This window comes from Cygnus olor, chromosome 8 (assembly GCF_009769625.2).
Source record: "Cygnus olor isolate bCygOlo1 chromosome 8, bCygOlo1.pri.v2, whole genome shotgun sequence".
NCBI lineage: Eukaryota > Metazoa > Chordata > Aves > Anseriformes > Anatidae > Cygnus > Cygnus olor.
In genome coordinates, this window is record NC_049176.1 from 25,100,676 (window position 1) to 25,122,149 (window position 21,474).

At 39.7% G+C, this 21,474-nt stretch overlaps 1 protein-coding gene across 5 annotated transcripts in view; it reads right to left on the minus strand.

Moving 5' to 3' along the window:
• The window catches only part of BEND5 (BEN domain containing 5), a 586,011-nt gene that overhangs the window by 73,364 nt on the left and 491,173 nt on the right, over positions 1–21,474 (minus strand). For all 5 annotated transcript variants that reach the window (XM_040564872.1, XM_040564871.1, XM_040564873.1 and 2 more), the window contains one exon: positions 18,925–18,964. In XM_040564872.1, the coding sequence (XP_040420806.1) occupies positions 18,925–18,964 (40 nt within the window). The remainder of the gene's footprint in view (positions 1–18,924; positions 18,965–21,474) is intronic.

A 21,474-nucleotide genomic window follows, 5' to 3' on the forward strand; every position in this document is an offset into this window, starting at 1 on the left:
TTTGGGAGAATCATTTAACAATGAGTAAGTTAACTAGACGTTACTTACTCTGTATGACATCCTAAGCACTTTAAGTTTTGAAGCCAGTCTCATTACCTGCACTTATCATGCTTTGGCTCACATCACAGAGCAATCCTGGAGCACACAAAATGGATTCCCCTCAGATGAAATTAAATTAGAAGATGTGATCCAACCACCAACAGACGTTCAAGTCAGGGGAGCTGACTAGAGCTGATCCAAAGTAAAAACCTCAGAAACATACAGCATAGGCATGATGTCTTCAGCACCAAATGTGCTGCTCTAAAAATCCATACCTGTCAGTCCACACAATTTGCAAATCTAAACATAGTTTGAGCAACATGATTTGGGATTAAATCCAAGCATTCTCCCTATTGTCACCATTCTGGTGGCTCTTTGCATCTTCAAAACAAATGTTTTCAGATATTTTAGTTGTATGGGTCAAAAAGGAAATAAATATTTTGGTACTATTCACTTTTTGCTGCTGTGATATAAGTAGTGGTTGATAGGAAACAAAATAAGTACTGCAGATTGTTTTAATTCCTGTCAAGTCTATTATTACATTGCTTATACATGAAAAAAAATATATCATTTTATTTTTAGGAAAAGATTCCAAAAATAATAAGTCTGCTGCTTCACATTGCTGTTGTCAAATAGTCTAGACTATCTCCACATCCTCTCTGCTGCATCCCAGGCACCTGCTCGCTGCCCTGGGATAGCCTCTGTTTGCATACCTCTATCGCCTGCTTTTCTTTGCATGCCCTTTCTTTGGATAGGCAGAGGATGGATCAAAATGATTCTTGTGGTTTCTGAGCCACGACTAAATGTGGACCCACACAGCAAATGCTATATTTCTGCAAGAGCATCTTAAATCTTTTAATCCTGGTTGCTCTTCATAGTTACTCTAAGGATGAGCAGAAGCAGCAGATTATTTCACTGCAGTTACAAGAGAAAAGGAGTGTATGTGTAACTTATGGTATGAACCTCTCCGACACAGTGACATTCAGCACCCTGCTTCAGTTGTTTTGAATCTGAATGTTACCACCAAGGAAACTTGAATAAGAACTCCTAAGAGATGTTCTTATGTTGAGAGCACTATCTTTACAGGGATTCCAAATCAATCCTCCTACAGGAGGTAACTGCCACTACTAATAAGGGTTTTGTTTGTAATTTGCTGTATGTTTCCTCAGGATATCACTTTCCTCATCAGGCAAGCCTACGGGCACTCACTCAACTCCAAACAATACAAAGCCATTAAATTCTTTTGCCTTGTTAAAGGGAAAGACAAACTTCAAATCACACAAATAAAAACGTCCTGAAAAGCAGCAAAGGAACCTTCAGCATCATGCAAGCTGATTTTTCTTCCATGTTATTAGTTTAGCGTTGTGAGCTCCCTGCTTCTAGTTTGACCTTTAACTTTGGTGAGACATCGTCAGAATCCCGTGTCTAAAATAAGAGTAATAGAGTTTTGTTTCAGAAGCATGCCTATTCTGTTCACTCTGTTCATATCCTTATATCTTTTTATTTTCTGGGACATTGAAAGATTTCCAGACATTTCATCACATTGGACACTTTGCTCAAAGTAGGTGAGGAAGGCTGTGCAACAGAAATGTCATTTTCGGTAGACTGCTCAATGCCATGGCTGATCCAGGTCTTTATTTTCTGTTTTCTGTGCATCTTCCCAATTATTCATATACTGCTATTAACTTCACAGTACTTCAGCAGACAAATTATTATGCTTTACTCCCATGTTCGTCTCTTGTTTATGTGTTCCTTACTTAATGCAGCATGAAATATTTTAGCTAGTGTACATGGTGTAATTGGTCACCTACAAGTCAGGCAAGAATACACTGAGCATTTGAAGGTTTACTTCTGAGCTCTGCTGTTGTGGCGAAGCTACAATAAAACTTCACGTATTCTGTTAGTTTCTCTGTTATCATTTCACCTTGGTAGCTTTTTTAACTATACTGCTCTCCACTGGCATAACAACTTTCCACTTTGATCGCACGCTGGTAGCACTCAGGTACGTTTATCTCCTCTGACTACAGGGCGGATTTTTCCAGAAACCTATCTTCTGACTGCCCATTTTGACAGTGCCCGAATATTACATAGAGGTTCAGAGCAAAACAAAGCTGTAAATTATTTACCTACTTCAATCTGAACTCAGGCAAGCAATGATTTCATCCCTTCATAGTAAGCAAGTCAATACCATTTGAACCAGCCTTGGAGAGCACCAGTCCAGAAGCTGACGCTCCATCCAGTGTAGGTAATATTACTGTAAATACTACATTTTAAAGTCTATACCATGCTGTACAAAACATCTTTGTGTGTTGCCATGGGATTCTAGTCCTGATTATGATAGGTACACAAAGTATCTTTTGACAGTTCTTTGCTCTAAATAGATACTAGCTTCTAAATTGACCTCTTATTTTGTGTGCACAGGGATGTAACTTCCATTAAAGCCTTTGAGTATAGCTTTCATTTGTGCAGACACAAGCATGAACATGCACAAAAGGCTGCTATACAAAAGGGAAATCATGTATGAATAAAGAAGAATTTGGATCATTTGTTTGTATTAACACGCACACACACACTGAGTACACTCAGTGTAAACCTGCCTTCAGATGCTCCTTTTGAGTTTGGTTGCTTTACAATTTTACTTTATTTACTTATTTACATTGCATTTGAATTTCTTTCTGTTACTTTCAAAATGCTACAAAACCAAGAAAAAACTGACAGAGAAGGATGAGGGTTTAACTAGCAATGATGTATGAAATGTCTCAAAGTGACTGTGTGCCTCCCATAGCCTAGCAGTGGTGATGAAGGGCAGAGCCCCAGATTTCTTCCCCTTTGAAAAATTCCATTTTTTCTTGCACCAAAATTTGGCTTGAAACGGGAAGATTAGACAAATTCCAGACACGGTTTTATTATGCTTCAACTAAGTGTGAAAACATACTTATTTTGCCAAACTACTACAATGTACATATGCAAGGAGTGGATAAGCTGATACTTTTCCATTCTGTGTAATGGCCACTTGATCAGTGTGAGGGGAGATAATGAGGCAGCTCTACTTTTATCTACATCCTCTCCAAGCTGCTCAGCTTTTTGTGAGCAGTTTCATTAGGCCACTACAAAATCTTGTCTTCCTTTATCACAGCAGTGCCAGCGATCTTTTCGACTCCCCAGATATTCACAGCCCAACTGTTTTGCTGCAAAATAAATGGGTATAAGAACATTTCTGCTGATTCAGAACAAGGTGGTTTTTTTTTTGTTCATGTTGTCCATGGATTTCACGAAGGGTTTTGTTTCTTCCTCACTCTTGTAACCCCTATTCTTTAATACTACAGTAACTTATAAAGTGTTATCATGAAGAATTACCACAGTGGTTTAAGGCAACTGTATCAAAAAGAAGTACAGGTTTTTGAAACCATTCTGAGGTTTCTACCTCTTCTGTAACACACCTGCACAATTTAGAAGTACTTGTTGAAATGGAAGAGAAGGAATTCAGGATGAAATGTCCCACGGGGGAAGAAAAAAAAAAAAAAAAACACACAAAAAAAAAACCACAGCACTACATTTTCACTCACTTGCAGGAATTTTTAAGTCAAGAATGATGCACCTGACTAACCTGTAGGTAGCAGCTGACCACAGTGCCATTCATTTACCCCATGTTGATTCCAATAATTTGGACTGGCTTAAAGCACGTCTTTAAAACGGGCCAGTTTTGACATCCTTAAATCAAGAGGGCATGAAGAAACCCCCCCTTCCTTTCACAGCTAATTCCAGTGCTGACTTTTCATTTCTGCCATCCAGCCTTCAGTCCTTGCTTTACCCTCTGTAAGACTAAAAAAACCTGCAGGCCCTAAAACTGTGCTGTAAGGAGAGTACTAGTACATGCTATCACATCACCTCCCAGACTCAATTTTGATAAGCCAAACTGAGTTTAAACTCTTATATTTTAAAATAGTTTTTTCCACTCTCCAAGACTTTAATGCCAGCCCTGGATACCAGAACAGCACATAGTACACAGAGTTTAAGATATATTTTTGATAATCTGATCCATTCTAAATCCTCGGGTATCTATCCAGGGAAAAAATAAATGTTTTTGGCATATAACCTTCCAAGCTACATCTAGTTTAATTACTAGATGAAGTCAATCAGAATCCCAAATTCTTTTCAATCAATACTGCTCCAATAAGCAGGCTTCAGGTGCATTCCCAGCTTTAAGCAGCAGAACTCTGTATTTTGTCAAAATTATCATATTGAAATGCATATTGTGCAAAGTGATGAAGCCCATCAAGAGATCAAGGTTGCACTGTATGACTAGCTTCTCTACATCTTTCTTTACCACTCAACAGTGATGTTTTAATCACCGACATCATTAGCAATAGCATTGGGTCCACTACCATGAAAAGAAACCCATTAAAAAGAGCCCTATTCAAGTGAGATTCTCCCATGATGAGTGATTTGTGAGGTGTGGCAGGTGACTGATCTCTAACCCATTTAATACGTTCTATAATTTTTTAAAAGTTGTAAGGTTCTAAATCAAACACCTTCAAAAGATTATGCAGCTAACTTTCTCAACTAAATTTATAGTATACTCAAAGGCTGAGATGAATTGTTTGACAAATCCTCTCTCTCATAAAATGCTGACTGCCTTTCATTCGTGTTTAACTTTGACTAACTAAAGCTTCATCAGTCTTTCCATTAATTTCCTGGGGGCTGTTGTCAAAATACCAGTCCGTGGTAACCTAAGTCACCCTACTTGCGTTTTCAAGTATTTGCACAATAAAATGGCATCTCCCCATGTTCCAAGATGTACTAATTACTCGTGGCGTCACATCTGATGTGATCCCAGCCTCTTTAGGACTCCTGTACAACAAATGTCTCAGCCTGCTGATTCAAGAGTGTTTACCTGTAACAGAGATTAAAACAACATCCTTTTTGGTTATTAGTGTACTTAAAAGAATTTCATCCCAAGGTGACGGAAACCAAAAGAAACTCCCATGGTACACATCTGCCTTTTTTCATCAGTAAGAATTAAAACCTGTAGAATTGTATTATGTTTTGAATAAAATCAATCCTAGCAAATATACTAAAACTATAACTTTTAGCTTCACTTACATGGATTTTTCCTTCATTTCTTTTACTTTTTTTTTTAATTACCTCCTTCTATTTACACTTGATAGTTATTTATACCCCCTGTTCCTATTAAGGATATATATTTAAATTTTACCTCCTAATGCTGTTGCACATTTTCAGTTTAAATATTTTCTACAGCTGCAGAAATTTAGTCCTTCTCAAACAAATGAGATTACAGGTAGCAGTTGTCTTCTCATCACCCTTAATGAATATAAACTTGTTATGACCTCTGCTCATGAAGCAACCACCAACTTCTAGGCCGGTAGTAACTTGTATTTATTGCTGTATTTATCCAACACCGTGTCATTCAAAATAGAGTTATGTGGTACTGGTTGCAGCACTTTTTAATTATGGAAAAAAAAAAAAAAAAAGAAACAAAAAACACAGGAACTTAAGAAAGTGGGTTTAAGATCCACTTACAGTAGTAGCAGATCCTAGAGAAAGGAAGGAAGGAAGGAAGGACGGACGGACGGACCATACTTCTACTCGATTTCTTTCCAGATGGAAGCCATTTTACTGATCATCCTTGTTGCCTTTCGCTGTACTTTTGCTAACTCTACTGCCTATTTTGAGAGTAGTGCATTGTTATGTCTGATTTGTTCTTCAGTTTTCCTACTATTCACAAATATTCTATTTGCAGTTTTGACTGCTACTCTGCTCTGAGCAGACATTTGCAATGAATCTCAGATATCACTCCTGAGTGGTAAAAGCTAGATTATAACTACTCCATAGAAATCTGGGACAGGGCATACATTCATCTTAGAGATCTTAACTTCTATATAATGGAATATAATCTTGGGAGAAGTGACTTTCTTTCTGATTTCCTTATCCAAGCTAAGTCCGTCACAGATGACCGTCACTCTTGCCAGCCACATTTTAATGAAATCAGGAAAATGCAAGGGTTCTAGCTTTGGATCCCAAGTGGCCTGTCTGCCTGAGCTGCCTGCCCAAGTTCTGGAGAGAACAAAAGTTCATTTGTGTCAGTCTTCTCCATGTTCCTTAGCAATGTCACAACAGCACAGGACAGCCTGAGTTACAATAAAAGAAATTAGGCCATATCATTGGCAGTAATACAAATGCAACTGTAATTAAATTCTATGGCATTTGCACTTGCATCTGAACCGGACTAGGTGCCTTTCCTCTAGCCAGGGAATTTGTTGGAGGTAATATCAGCATGGACACAGTGTTTCTCTCTGGAACTGATCATCTCCGAACAAAAGATATGGGTTAAAAACAGGAGAGTGCTCCAGCTTCTCCAGCCATTGATCAGCGAACCACGAAGTAGCACAGGGCAACAAAATGGAATCATTTAAAGTTTCAGGAACACACTACAGATTTCCAAAGTCATTCCACTGTTTACTGGATAAGGTTTGAAGCTAGACTGATGAGCTATGCAATCCAACATCCAGCTTTGCAAAGATCATATAGATAAGTCCATATAGATACCTTTCATATAAACAGGCGCTTGTTGCATTTAACTTGGCAAATAACTACACGCTGTAAAAAAAAATTAATCTGAAAGATCTCCTTTGCTGTTGAAATGATAGCAAAAGTTCCAAAAATAATAGATAAAATGTGCAAATATTTGAACAAAAATATAATTAAAATAAATGAAAAACTCCTGTTTTCACAGCTGGTCACTGGTGCTAATTGCCAGCCTCACATTTCATCTTCACGACTCAGCTGATAAAGTTAGCCATGACGTACATAGTTTTTGTTAAGAAGCCATTCATTTGTTGAACAGTACATTAAAAACAGACAAAAAACCCACAGTGAATTCAGTCAGCAGGTTTTACAAGATATACTTGTGCTCCAGCTTCACTGATCTTCATCTAAGTGATTTGCTTCATTTGGGATATATGCAAAAGCTTTCTATTACCTGCATGATGTCTGTCCTCCTACCTCAGATCTCCCCAGGTTTCTCTCTGTCCTGCATTCTGAAGCAACAGGCATGGATGGTACCTTCCCTCCTGCCTCTTGATTTTCAGCAGAAAAAAATGTGGAGAATTCAGTTGTGGCCTCCTTCTGGCAGCAGAAATAACCAGTGCATGAAACTTCTTGCCTGAGCACCTGCAACACTCCTGACCAGACCTTGCCAGCTCCGTGTGGTCATTGCACCAGCCTCTCCTTCCCTCAATGTCCCCTCCACCCAGCTCACTGCTAGTCCCACCACCAGCACCCCTCACTGCCTTGCACAACCTTCTCCCCCTCTAACTCTGTCTCCTCTTTTCAGGTGGGAAGATTTGCAAGCAGAAATGACTGGCAGGTCTTCTCCAGACAGAAACTGTTCCTAGCAAAGTGGAGGCATTGTAATAAACAGGATAATTACAAATTGTTATCTTGTGCCAAAGGATGCAGGCCAAAGTGGACAAGATGCTTCAAATGAAGTTGATGGCATTAACCATGAACAAGTCTGAACATTAAAAGAGAGGAAACAGACCTTATTTTTAAGGCTGTACTAGCAAAACCTCTCCTGCAGAAAGTGAATAATAAATATACTGGATGCCATAGTAATGTCCATGGGGGGAGGTAAGGGATTGCTATAAAACATAGTATTCTAACTACTATAGATGTTGCTGCTAGAATTTACAGCTTTCTCTGTGTGCTTATCTCTCCTCACCAGTTTCTGCACATTGAGTCACATTCAAACATGGACCATTTTAAGACATCTTTTTATTATTTTAACTTTTTTTTTAAGCTACAATTATTTTTTTTTCTGTGCTATTCTGTAATGTTAAACAGATTCAAGACCTGTGTTTACAAACCACATGCAATACCATTTTGGCACATGTAAATTACATGCAAATACATTCTAAATTAGTTTGTTTATCACTCCAGAATTCTAATCCAAAGATATATATTTTTTTTTATATTTAGGTTTTATTCTGACGTTTACAAATGAGTTTGACTCTAGAAAATAACTTAATAAACGCAGGGTTAGCTATGCAATTAGAGGAGGCATCTGGGAACCATAAAAACTAGAAAACAACATTTACATCTTTTGTACATCCAAGATCCCACTTTTCTTTTTCCCTTGAATTCATCATTTCAAAATATTGCAGTTATTTTTGTATGAGGACAAACAACAAGAATTCATTTTTATAACCAATGACCCCTCTCTCCAACGAGCAATTCATGGGGCAGCACTGGATAAAATGCACAAAGTAGAAGATTTCATTATAAAAAAAGAAAATGAAAAATAACTGAATTAACATTGATCATGACTTTTCAACAGTGTTTCTTATTATTACAGCCAGGCAAAGTCTCCTGTGGGCAATAAAGCTTTCCCATGTATTATTAGCCCTCTACAGAAAGCTATGAAAAGACACAAATCTGTTTTGTCAAAGGACAGAAGAGCATTTAGTTATAAGAGAAAGTATGGTCATAATCCATTGTCGGGTTAAAGGTGAAGAAAACAGAACTATAACACAAAGCCTTAAGAGAGTAATACTCCTGCAGTTAATTCCTGAACACCGCTGTAGAGACGCCTGGTTTGTGGGGAGAATACATTCTCAGGGCAACCTGACATCTATACGGTTTATATTTATTAGCAGCAGCACTATTATATAGCATCTCTATTTGTGCTCGGCAAAGACACGCAGCACCATGGCTCCTGCTTTGGGAGGCATTTGTCCAGGTGCCACAAGTGTCTGTGCAGCCGCTGTGAGAGCCCACGCCATGGCAGAGGTGTTGGGAACATCTTGCTTTGCTTTGCTGCTACCAGTGCTCCAGCCCAGAGCAGCTGCCCTTGGTCACTCGGGCCACTCCAGAACATTTTCCTATACTACAAAAAGCTATTTTTGTGCTAGAATAACAAAATGCAGGATGATGGAGCGAGGGGCGTGAGTTAAGGATCACACTAATGCAGCACGGGAATTTGTTCATGGTGTCAGCTTTGTCAGATCATAGGCAATGATTAGGGGGTTTGGCCCACGTAAGATGCCACTTGAGTGCTCTGGATCAGATCCCAGAGCAGACTTGCTCTGAGTGACCAGATGAGGATTCATCTGGCGTCAAACCCCAGGCCCTGCACCCTCCCAGCCACTGGCAGGAGCAGCCACCAGGCAGGCTGAGCGCAGGGGATGGCAGCACGGCAAAATTTAGCATCGCTCTGAGGCTGTCCTAAAGATGGGCAGGAAAATCAGGGTCATTACAGATGATTCTTCCTTCCAGTAGTCCCCAGAGGATAAGGACAATGGCTGCGGCTGAGTAACAGGGCGAGTAACGTAATAAAAACATCAAGTTTAATATAATCCCCTGCTGTCTTCTAGATGGATCAAACACACTTATATTCATTTTCATTTGTATGGTCCAGCAAATGTGAACTTCGTGGTTTACGCTGCCCTCCCCAGGCCCCGCTGCAGACCTTATCCCTTTCTGCCTGCATCCCTTGCTCCTCTGCCAGTGCTCTCTGTCCCGGCACTCGCAGCGCCCTGCACAGACAGCACAGCACCTGCCACGTCAGAGGCAGACCGTGGTGTTAAGTGAGTATTTCACCTTCCTTTAACCTGCTTTTTAAGGACACTGCAGTGATACTACTGCCTCACAGTACCCACATTATCTCATTTAGCAGCATCTCAGGTAAATCCCTACAATACTGTGTAGGGCTGGGTGATGAACAAGACACTTTTCCACCATGGGTTATCCTGCACATTCAGTCTGAATTTGCAAAACCATCACACCTTCCCTATTCAAATCTCTCCTAAAAACTCCTTTGTGCCTTCAAGATACAAGCTCAAAATAATAATAAAGGCTCTAGGTTATCCTTTCTTGTGGGTTTCCCAATGACCTTGGCTGACTGCTTTAACAGAAAGTGTTCTGCATACCAAAAAATGAGCCCACTGGCAAATCTTGGAAACAAATGAGCTAGGGAAGGGTTCTTTGTGCAGTTCCAGCGCCCCTTTTCCTCAGCCCCATCCATTTAGCTGTATCAGCATCACTGTTTTGCCATTCTGTTACACCAGAAATTAAAGGACAGGGGTAGCAAAGAGGCACAGCAGTCTAGAAGAAAGGAAAGACAGCAACGGGCAGCTTCTCAAAAATAAAAGGCAGTTCTATTAAAATCATCCTTTATTTTTGACATTCTCTGTCCATGTTTCCTGCCCATTGCCCCTTGCTTTGTCTATTTTAGTTACCAGCTATTCAGGGGCAGCTTGGTGTCACACTGTGCTCATCCAGCACAATGACATCCTTGTGGATTGGGACACATGGGTGCTACCAAAATAGAAACGGACCACAGCTAGATATATGAGCCCAGCTAGTTTTATCTTTGTTAAAAAAAAAAAAAAAAAAAAAAAAAACTCAGAAGTAAAGGTTCAGGTCCAGGTGCAATCTAGCAGCACTGGAATGACAGCACACTAAAGCCAGCAAAATCCAGCGAGAGCCAGGGCTTATTTATCGCAGGCACAGCACCCAGCTAACAGGGCTTTGCTGGCACCTGGGCCCACGCTGGTGAGCCTGCTGCAAGCTGCGCAGCGCTGCTGGGCAGGTGCCTGCTGGCTCAGGCATTTCTGCGCTGCACTCCATTTTGTAATGTCAATATAATCCCCTGCTGGCTTCTAGGTATTCAGAATACACTGATTTTTCACTAAGTCTTGTTCAGGTCACTCAGCAGATAATTAAACAGACAGATAAAAATTCCTAAGTGAAGAGACTGTTTCCATACAGATGTCCTTGCTAATTAAAATTTCATTAAAAATGAAGGAAGTTTTCCATGCTCTCTAAAAACACCTAATACTAAGAAAGGTTTCTGGGGGTGTTTTTTTTTTTTTTTTTTTTTTTTTTTAAAGAGTGGTGGTGGCAGATTATCCTAAATTTTCCTCAAGCTTACCCCAAAAGTAGAAGAACAATACACCTGTGCACAAAATTGCTCATTTTCACTCTAAGTAAGCTCGTTCTGCACATTGCGAAGTACAACAGAAAGATTATGTGCAAACATTTACAGCATAAAAAGCCTCGTCACCTGGGATGCTTGCTGCTTCTGAAAACTCTGATCAAAGATAAACGTCAAGACAACTCCTTGTAATCAATTATGCACAGATAGTCCTCAGTGTATGTGCGATTCATAAAAATAATACTGAAAACATAACATGGGTTTACATGCAGAAATGAAATATGGACATGGACAGAACACTAATCTCCTGATTGGTATCTTAAATAACAATCCCAGTACTTTCGGCAAGTTTCCAGCTAGATATTGCTTCCCTGAGCAAGTCCCCAGCATCCTGCACGTGCCCAGCTTCCACAGGAGGAGCAGCAAGCTGCGTGGCCCAGGTCCTGTGAAGGCTGCAGCAGGCTGCCCTCGAGGAGGCAGCAGTGCCAGCTACACACGGGTCTTATTGCTGTGTAGGCAGGGAGGATCAACCACCCCTACACACACAACACATCCAAAAATTACTCATGGTGCAAAGCGAGCCGTTACTTGGCAGTTTGGCTTTGCTGAGAAGTAGGATGACAGTAGAGGGTGACAAGTCAGACCTGATGTGCTGCAGGCTCCGTGGGGACAGCCCCTCTAGGTACCAGCCACCACCACCCCACATAACCCACCACGTTCAGAAGGGCAATGGAAGATATGCTCAGGTTTCCGGCATGTATGAACACGTAGCATCATTGCCCTTACTAACATCGATCTCACGTTTTGAGGTCTTTTCTATGTCTTTTTCACTCAGCCTTATGACAGTCAAGTTGAGGAATTCCCATCACAATGTCAAGCCTCTCATCAACTCCACCTTCTCCCCAAAAAACCTGTAAAATATTTATATTTCCGCATGAGGATTTATTCCTGTTTTGTTCTAGCTGACATCCTTTTGTCACAGGGCTTGCACGTTTTTGCCTAGGTGAGCCCCAAAGATTATGCAGGGAGTTAATGAGAAGATCAATTACTGGTCATAAGAAAAGATACTGTCTCTTTAAAGGTTATTTGAAGGTTGATTGCTATCTTATTGCTTATATCCTGCAAATCTATTCAGCCTTATGAATGAATTTGACCTTTTTATACTTACTGGGGAAAAAAAAAAAAAAGAAAAAAAAAGGAAAAAAAATAGGAAAAAAAAAAAAAACAGAACAGAAGTTAATTTAGAGCTCTATAATACAACACTTTTTCCCAGAGAAATGAAAGGGCATTCAAATCGATACCTGCACAATAACACTCTGATGAATGTTTGCACCCAATTTTCTCATTTTGCTAACTTGAGATTGGGCATTTTGAATAGTTCTCAAAGCACATATTCTTTATGTGCTGTGAAGTATGTGGTATTGTGTCCAAACAATGCTAGAGGATAATCATTATAGGAGTATCACTGGGCCTGAAAAGGTCAGTTAGTTAGAAATGTCAGCTTTCAATGCAGCCATGCCGGACCTTCCTATGTACGGATCCAATTAAAGGGACATGCCAAGGTGCATGGAAACATCATGGTGACCCAGAATAATAATAAGGTATTGTGGAAAAGCTTGATATTTTTCTTCAAAAGTAATGGATTAGCCTTTAGAATATCCTCTCTGTAGTCTTATTTTGACATTGCAAATATCACTTATTCTACATGTATCCAAAAAAAGGTCATTTTTAAAAAATGCAAAGGTGGGGATGAAACAGTCTTACTAAAAGTAAATATTTCGTAACTAAATGGAAAAAACTCTGGTTTCATGATTGGACTAAAAAAAAAGTGTAATTCCAACAGAATTCAAAACTGTGACATTTGAGATGGATATATGTGGTGTTTTGGGAGACAGATGGGGATAAATCAGGGGAGACGGGCAGACAGGTGAGGGTGGACTTTATTCTCTTGGGACAGGTTGTGAGTGAGGACTGTCTGCACAGGGAAAAGACAAGGAAAAGCAACGCTGTTCAGTGAATAAGCAGCATCTCTACATTATTTATTTATTTTTTCTTCCAGGTAAATGGAGAGAGATAAGTAAGAATTAGGAACGTACTGATCTGCACAAGTAAGTAATTACAAGCAACAAAGTTACTTTTCCTTATCAGAGCAAATGGAAATTTTTACAGCTGTTCAGATACTGTGAAGGTGAAGATGAGGAATTGGATACAGTCAAATTTCTTAATCAGGCTCAGGACAGCCAGAACCAACCTAATGGCACTAAAATGGCCCTATGTTTTCTCTCTGCTGTTAGTGTATCATCTTGCTGAAGGATCATCAAGTATGGAACAAATGTCTTCCTGTAATTCTAGGGTTCAGCTAGGACTGACAACACTAATTTCATTCTGAGCTGAGACCTCAGCTTATATATTTTATTTTTATGGTAACGAAGATCTTGTACTGCGGGATTTTACAAACAATTTGGGGTCTATTGCCTTGCGGAGCATGGTCCCTCCAAGATATTTTACACTGCTGTGGGCATATGGGAGAATTAACCTCAGCATCATGGTGATACAAGATACAGTTTCACTCCTATCCATCAATGAGCATTGAAAGACTCAGTTATTGCTGGACAGATAAATCATTTCTTTTTTCTACCATCTTTTCCAATAAAATAACACATGAAGTTTCACTAACAAACACGAGCAGTAATTACATTAGGCTGTAAAAAAACAGACACTATCCCTTGACGCATACTTAGTCCAAAATCAATGTAGTATTAATTAATAAGGACTATCAAAAATAGCACCTAAGTTTTAGCAGCAAACAACGTTCTGTCACATTTTATTACTCTGTATAATTTTTATTAATGCCTGTCTTCTAGCTTCATGACTTTGAGTTCATATTATTTCATGCTTCAATTAGAAAGAAGTAGATAGTCAGACTATCCATGAAGGTAATGGAAAAGTCTTGTAGGGGGGCTTAGTGGTGGAATTTATGGTTAAATGAAACTTTCAAATATACTATAAAACTTCTTCCCCTTCCTTTGCTTAGTTTTACTTGAGGTCTCATAAGCAGTAATATGTAGAAATGCAAAACTTAATCAGCTAAAAAATAGAGCAAATCCCACATATCATTTTATGCAATACCAGGAGAGCAGAAATATATTTTCCTAACCAGAGGAAATTAACTAGGCAACAGTCCTATATCTATAATTTAAATCAGTAAAATATGTATGGCAGAAACTAAAGCCACCTTAAAAGAATTCAGTGTAGCAGTGTATCACAAATTAATGAAATGGAGACATTTTTAGAGCATGCAGCACTGAAGATATTAAAAGGGGGAGAATATTTTACCACATAGATCAGTCTGATAAATACTTTTAAAATCAAGCTTTTTTTTTCCCTGTTTAAAAGTTGAAGAGCTTGAATATTAGGGGGAAGCACATACACAGCCATTAACATTTCTGATCGAATCTCCGTGCCACTCTGTAGCGATCAGGAATATTTCACTCCGTCAGTGTGTGTAAACCTCTAATGTGGTCAGAGGAAAATCTGAGTAAATCAAGAGGAAGGAATTATGGAGTCAGCTCTTACTTTATTTCTCCTGAAACAGAGCTGAAAGAAACTTAAAATACTTTATATTCCATGCTGGAGCCAAGCTGGGCACTATGGAATATTCAACTACCACAGGTTTTCTAAATGCAATCAATTTACTGCTGCCAAATGTAGTAGGTTTATATACATCTGGGAAACATGCACCTACGGTCCTGATGAATTTCTCCTGACATTGCACCGATTTCAAGAGAATGTTATTTTAAATTGGCAGTAGAGAGACTGGTGGAGAAGGATAAAGCCCTGAGGATGGCTGAATCAAAGAGAATTTCAAAAGAATTTTCCTGATGGTTCTTGGATAAGATCACATGTTAGCTATTTTCAAAGCCAATAGTTTCCAACATGCTTCCATTTATGGTATCAATAATTAAAAAATACTTCCATGGGAGATGAATTTACCTTACTAAGAAGAGAAATTGAAAAGCTATATTACTATTGTAAACACAGGAGATGCAAAAAGCTTTGTCTCCATGGAAAAGCTATGGAAACAGGGATATCTTATTTGCAACTATTGAATGGTTACCGCAAAATGCAATGTGACTGTATGTGCATGTGCAAAGTGTTATAGAACATGATCACATAGAAATTAAGGGCAGGCCCTCAGCTCCTGCCTGCAGCAAGGCCATATTAAACCACCTGAAGATTTGGTCTTAAAATCCAAAGTCTACTAGACAAAGCGTTGAGGAAATGTTTTGGATCAACTTCAGAGGTAAAAGATTAAGTTTAAAGAAAATTTAAATTACCAAAACTTAAACCTCATTATGTCCCACTCCCTGCCTGCGTGTCCCTGCCAGCAACTAATGAATTTTTAACATCTTTCCCCCACCCCACTGCGCGCATCAGCTCTGAACCTGGCACCCTGAACCGTACAGCGCGTTACAGCCTAATTGTAACTTGCATGTCAAGGGGCAAGAAGAAAGGAGTGTGGCGAGAGCATTGATAAATTTAACTTAACATTCCTCCAGCTACTCAGCAATAAGGCAGAGCTGTGAACTCCCCTCCACATTTTACATGGGTGTCAGTTACTTCAAAGGAATATATTCAAGCATGAGGGAGTCTGGCTTGCTCCCAGCTTATGCATCATTTGTGCCTGGCTGTTTCTGGAGAAGCACAGCAAAGCAAAGACTTCCTCCGGTTTGGGGCACGTTGTGGAGCTTTCCGGAGCTGTTTTCTTAGGAGCGCTGGAACAGGTCAGCTGTGCATATTGCATACAGAACATGTAGCTGGAGCTACAACTCTCACCCTCTTCATTTCTTCCTTTTCTTTTTTTCTTTTCTTTCTTTTTTTTTTTTTCCCCTCCCTCTCCAGAATTCCTCCAGTCCAGGATAGAGATTAGTGATGCCTACCTATTCAGTTTAACACACAGACGTGTTGTTCCAACAGGTTTTGCAGTGCCACACACGCATGGCTCAGGACTTGGAACCAACCTGGAGCAAGGCAAGAGACAGCGACAGGTCACCAGCACTCTGTGGGCAGGGAGGGGGCTCGGGGCTGGAGGAACAAGCACCACTTCTGACCCACCTGTGAAGTCCTGGGCAATTGTTCAACAACCACGGCCACGGGAAACAGCACAACTGCCATGAGGTAATGTTAGGTTTCGGTGATCCCACAATCTCTTTTGATTCTTTCGGCACTTGTACCTCAACACTCCTATCTCTACATTAACAGCATTGTTTTACCTTGTGATTAATCTCATTAAGTGGCTGATCAATTTTTGGAAAGTTTGTAGTGGCATGTGGAGAAAAGCTATTTTAACACCCACAAGGGATCCCCAAGTGACTCTTGACTAAAGAAACAAAAATTGGTTCCGGAAATTTTGCACACTTAAAGTGATGCTCGTCATGAGACATGCGGATCACAAAGGTGACCTTTGGTTTTGAAGTCTTCTGTCTGTTCTGACAATTAGGCAGTAAGGCTTTGGTGGCTGATGCTGCCTGGGAGATGCGGAGGACTTTCCCATAAATAAGGAGGACTTTCCCATAAATAAGGCTGCGTGACCTTCACCGCAAACGAAGGCTGTCTGCCGGCGGCAAGGTGGAGCACAGGACCAAGTCCCAGGGATTAATAGCAGCAAATAGACAGCCCAGTCCCTAATTTGAATCACTAAATCAAGGGACTACAGTGATTATAGCTGATCTCAGGCATCATAAATGACAGCACAGCTTTTTAAAAACAGACTGTTGATGTCAGATCTTACAGCTAAAGCTCAAAGAGTGAAATATTAAAAAGTTACAATCTCCAAAGTCAGTAAAAGCCTTAAGGTTATAGGTTTTTTTTGTCATTGTTTTGTTATTTTGTATAATTTTTATTTTTCTGATATTTGTAGGGCGCAAAATAGACCATTTAGTCCACAGGTTGATATTTTCTCATCCTGCTAAGAATTAAGTGCTTAACTCTGTTAGCTTCTTCCAAAAATCTCAGCTTTAGGCTCTTAAGTTTGGCCTGATAGAACACCAAGCTCCTTTCAAAAATGCCCTTACTGAAAGCAAAGCTGTAACAGCTAAATTCAATAACCGTGGTGCAAATACTGCATTTTTTCCCTAAATAACCAATTATTGTATATTTCTGGCTAAATACCTAGGGGTAAAAATTATATTCCAGAAAAAAAGCATGTTGTGGAAAGCTTTCGTCCCCACTTTTAGTGCAGTACATCTACCAATGCAGTCACTGGAAGCTGCTTCCAAATTTAGCTATTTGGTCGTTCCAACTAATTGCTGTGTTGATTTAGTAGGTTGCTGTATTAAATTGAAAGATCTGAAGCATAGCTATTTACTGCAATCACACCTATGCATAAACTCAGCTTAGTCAGCCTTTCATTGTTCCAGTGAATACTGTATCCAAAATTACAAGAAAGGTATCATAAATTCCTTTTGCAGACATTTCTCATATTAGGTTATTCTGTTCCCCAACCTTCCTTTTCTCTTAAAAAAAAAAAAAAAAAAAAAAAAAAAAAAGGTGATCTTTGGTACCCTTATCCAAGATCTGAGTGTCTGCTATGATTAAGACCTTCAGAGAATTTTTTTCTCCTTTTCTTTTTCCTCTAGAAATAGGGAATTTTGAAGATATGAAAAATGTAAAAAAAATGTGCCATGTTTGTCCTTGAAGTTACAGTCAGAATAGTGACAATGGCTTTATCACACTGTATTGTTGCTTTTATCAGCAAGTGCCCTGAGCATACATTAACATAATTGCAAACTGCATGAAAAGTGAACATGAAAAAATGTGATGCAATTGCCAATAGCCTCAAACATCTGTCCCAACAAAGTGTTCCTCCTCCTTATTTTAATTCTTATTATTTTAACAAGGTTAGTGAAGGAGAAACCATGTCACAGATGATATCTACATTTAGAGTGTCAGAAAAATTATTGATGCAAAATTGTTATCCAAGCAAATGTGACACATTTTGTTCACTTCCCATAACACCTGTTCATTTCACTAACACATTATTCCCAGTTAAAGCCAGAACTCATTAGTCCCAGTTAAAGCCAAACTGAGGGCTTAATATGCACATACAGCTGAAAAACTGAAAAGGTAACCAAAAGATAGCACCATTCAGGCACAGCATACATCTGGAGCTGGTGGGCAGCAAACTTCTGTAAGTTTGCTTACGGAAGAAACTGAGAAGAAACTGCTTACGGAAAGAAACTGAGACAGAAAAATAACAATAAATTAATAGCCACACAGCCTTAAAAGCAGAGATCAAATAGAAGCACTTCTCAAACAACTGGCATTTTAATCATGGTACTGAGGTCTTCAAACTCACTATGCCAAGGTGCCCAACACTTTTGTAGTATAACACATTTTGGTTTATCACCTCAATAGGCTAATATGGAAAGCCATTATGGAGAAGGCAGTTTAATGCATTTCAATTTTACCTAAATATTTTCTGACCCACTTTGGCATTCTTCAGAGCCAAGCCTGGACCTCCTGTCTCCCACCAGCATGCACAGAGGGCCAGCATCCCCTTGCTCCCCAAACTGCTCACATTTGCCACCAAGGAAAATAAAACTCGCATTTCTGTGATACTGGAGAACACATTGTGAATTTGAGGGCATCTGCCCTGCAGACATACCTCTAACTGTAACCCCAGGAGGCTTAAAGAAATATCAGCACTCAAATTCATAGAGTAAAGGTCTGAAGAGGCAGCTCTGTGAACGGATAACTGCCCGGGGCTTTGCCAAGCACAATATAGCTGTCACTTGTTATTATGTGAAAGATTTTCTGGGGAACAGTGTTTTTCATTTTGCATGTCAGAGACAGGGGGAAAAAAACCACCACATTTAGACAACCACCTCTTTAAGAAAAGAGAAGAGAGCCATGCGGCAGAGCTCACTTACCAGGGCTGGTTATTGTCAGGAGGTCAAGCTGCCGTCTCTGCTGAAAAACAAATTATAAAAGGAATTGTTAAAAGGGGACTAATTTTAGTTGGTCATCTTAGACCTGCAAAGTAAGTGTTCTGACATTTATAGCAGAATTAATTACAAGTTACATGGCTCACAGTAACTCTTTTGGATGAGATCCACATGTACTTTATGAGGAAGAAAAAAAAATACTAGCTCAGTCCTTTTAATGTGTTTTTATTTGCACTTATAAAGTGTTACTATTTCTTTTTTTGGAGCATATACTTGAAATGGATAGCTAGAAGCACAGATGGACCGATATATTTATAAAAGTGGTTTATGATTCCACAGGGAAGGAGACAAGGAACCAAGACAAGAAACCCTAAGTTCTTTATTCATATCAATCACTGACTCATAGGCTGTATGTGATCAAACACAATTACATTGCCTTGGGGTAAACCTTTCAAAGACTTGTAACGGTATCTAGACAAACTCAAGACTGATAAAAGGAAAGCTTCTTTTCATGCCGAGCACAGTTAGCCCATGGAGCTCATTGCCACCAGATATCCCTCACCCCAAAGCTTTCCAGATTTGATCAACACTGAATATTTGTACAGATCACAAAATACAGGGATTTGTGATGGCAAATATCAAGTTTAAACAGAATAGTGGTTTCTGGAAGGGCTGCAAACTTTCACAGGTAAGCCAACCTCTACTAACATTTTTTTTTTTCCTGGAACAAGCTATCCCACCAATGCTTTGGTGGTGGCAAGGGGCATCTGAGGTTCATCTTCCCCTTTAACATGTAGGAAAGGCTGTTACCTCCTCCATGTTTCTCGTCTAGAGAGACTTCCCCCACCATTACCTCTCTGTGGCCTTCCACTGAAATGCATGCGCTCATGGACAGTTATCATCCTTTCAACCTTTCTGAGGGTGCTCTCCATCACAGGAGAACAGGGCAGGGCAGCGCTAGCCCCCATCTCACAGACAGGCTGTTATTGCCTCTTCTTCCTCGCTTTTTAAACTTACTGTCTTCTCCCTAACTTTGACCAACATTAGTGTGTCTAGCTGACATTTCAGATTATACTGTCCAGTTTAATTTCTCTCTCCTAATCTTCTCAATAATGTCTGTGTTACTTTCATTTATTGTCAGCCCTATTGATCTTTTTCTAATCTAATTCTCATCATTACATTCACTGTATTCCCTGGGTGACAGTTGCAAGTCCTTGAGGAGGAAACAGTGACTTGGTATTCCCTACAGTGAACATTCTTCCCTGGAAATTACGACTGATGAAACTCCTTTCTAAACTCATAATTTCTCTATAAGTAAAGCTTCACTGGCTCAACCGTGCGGACACAGCCTATCATCCACTGAATATGCTTGAGTTACATGCCCAACACCGAATGTGGCCTGCTGGGAAACCGAGTAGGGTGTCAGGCTGAAAAAATATTTTCTGAAACCTTCCTGGCCTTCAGGACCTTAACTCTTGTGCAATGCAAACCATCTTAGAGAGAAACCTCATTCCTATCTGCTTTTATAGTTACTCTTTTTTTGACTAGCTCTGGCAAGGCATTTTGAGTATGACTTTAGCAGCATGCTTGACATTTGCTTTATTATAAAATATAAGGCCAGCCTAAGCTATGCATGCCAGGCTAATGGTAAAAGGGAGCAGAAGACCCTGCCCCACTGCCTTGTGTGCCTCCACAAGAGCCATTCAGAAATGCTGTCCCTGCTCTCCTGGTATCTGCTCATCCCAGACTCTTTTTCTCAGGGAGCAACAAAGCAAAGTAAGCAGTAACGCAAATCAAGGGCCCACCTCCCCAGTGGGAGCCGTAAGAAGAAATGTCTCCTAATGAGTTGAATTTTATATAGATCCTATGCCTTAATCCTTAGTTATATGTACAAAGCTATGAAATGCCAGGGCTTAGCACCCACTGGGCCAGAACCTTTGCTTACTTTTCTTGGCACAACTGGAATGCTGTATGCTCCAAATACTGTATATCTAATGAACAGCTAGAGCAGAAAATATATATCCAAAACCTATACTCTGTGAAAGCTTCTCTACTGGGAAAAAAAAGGTGGAATATAAATATCCTACATTAAAAAAGGTTGCAAACTGTAGAGTGTTTGAATGGAGAGACATTCAGGTAGCCCAACTGGTCCCCAGTCCTGACTTAAGGTTATTAGATATAGTTAGAATAAGCATTAAATAAAAACCTAAGTGGCTTAACTTGATGCTGCAAGAAAATGAAAGCATACAGAATAGACTAAACAAAATATAAAACCTTTTTTTTTCTTCTTCTTATATGATGTTGCATTCAAATTGGCCTTGAAAAAAACAAACAAAAAAAACACACTATAGGACCACAGGAAATCTTCGTGTGCGCGTTGAACTTTAAGCACAAGTTGTTTCTGTGACTTCAAGTGGAGCAGCACTGATCTTTTGCATCAAACACCTATCTGCTGCGAGGGATTTGAAATGCCACTAGGTTCTTGGCACTGGCTCCACCCAAGCGCTCCGGGCTGGAGCTCAGTGGTGGCTGCCT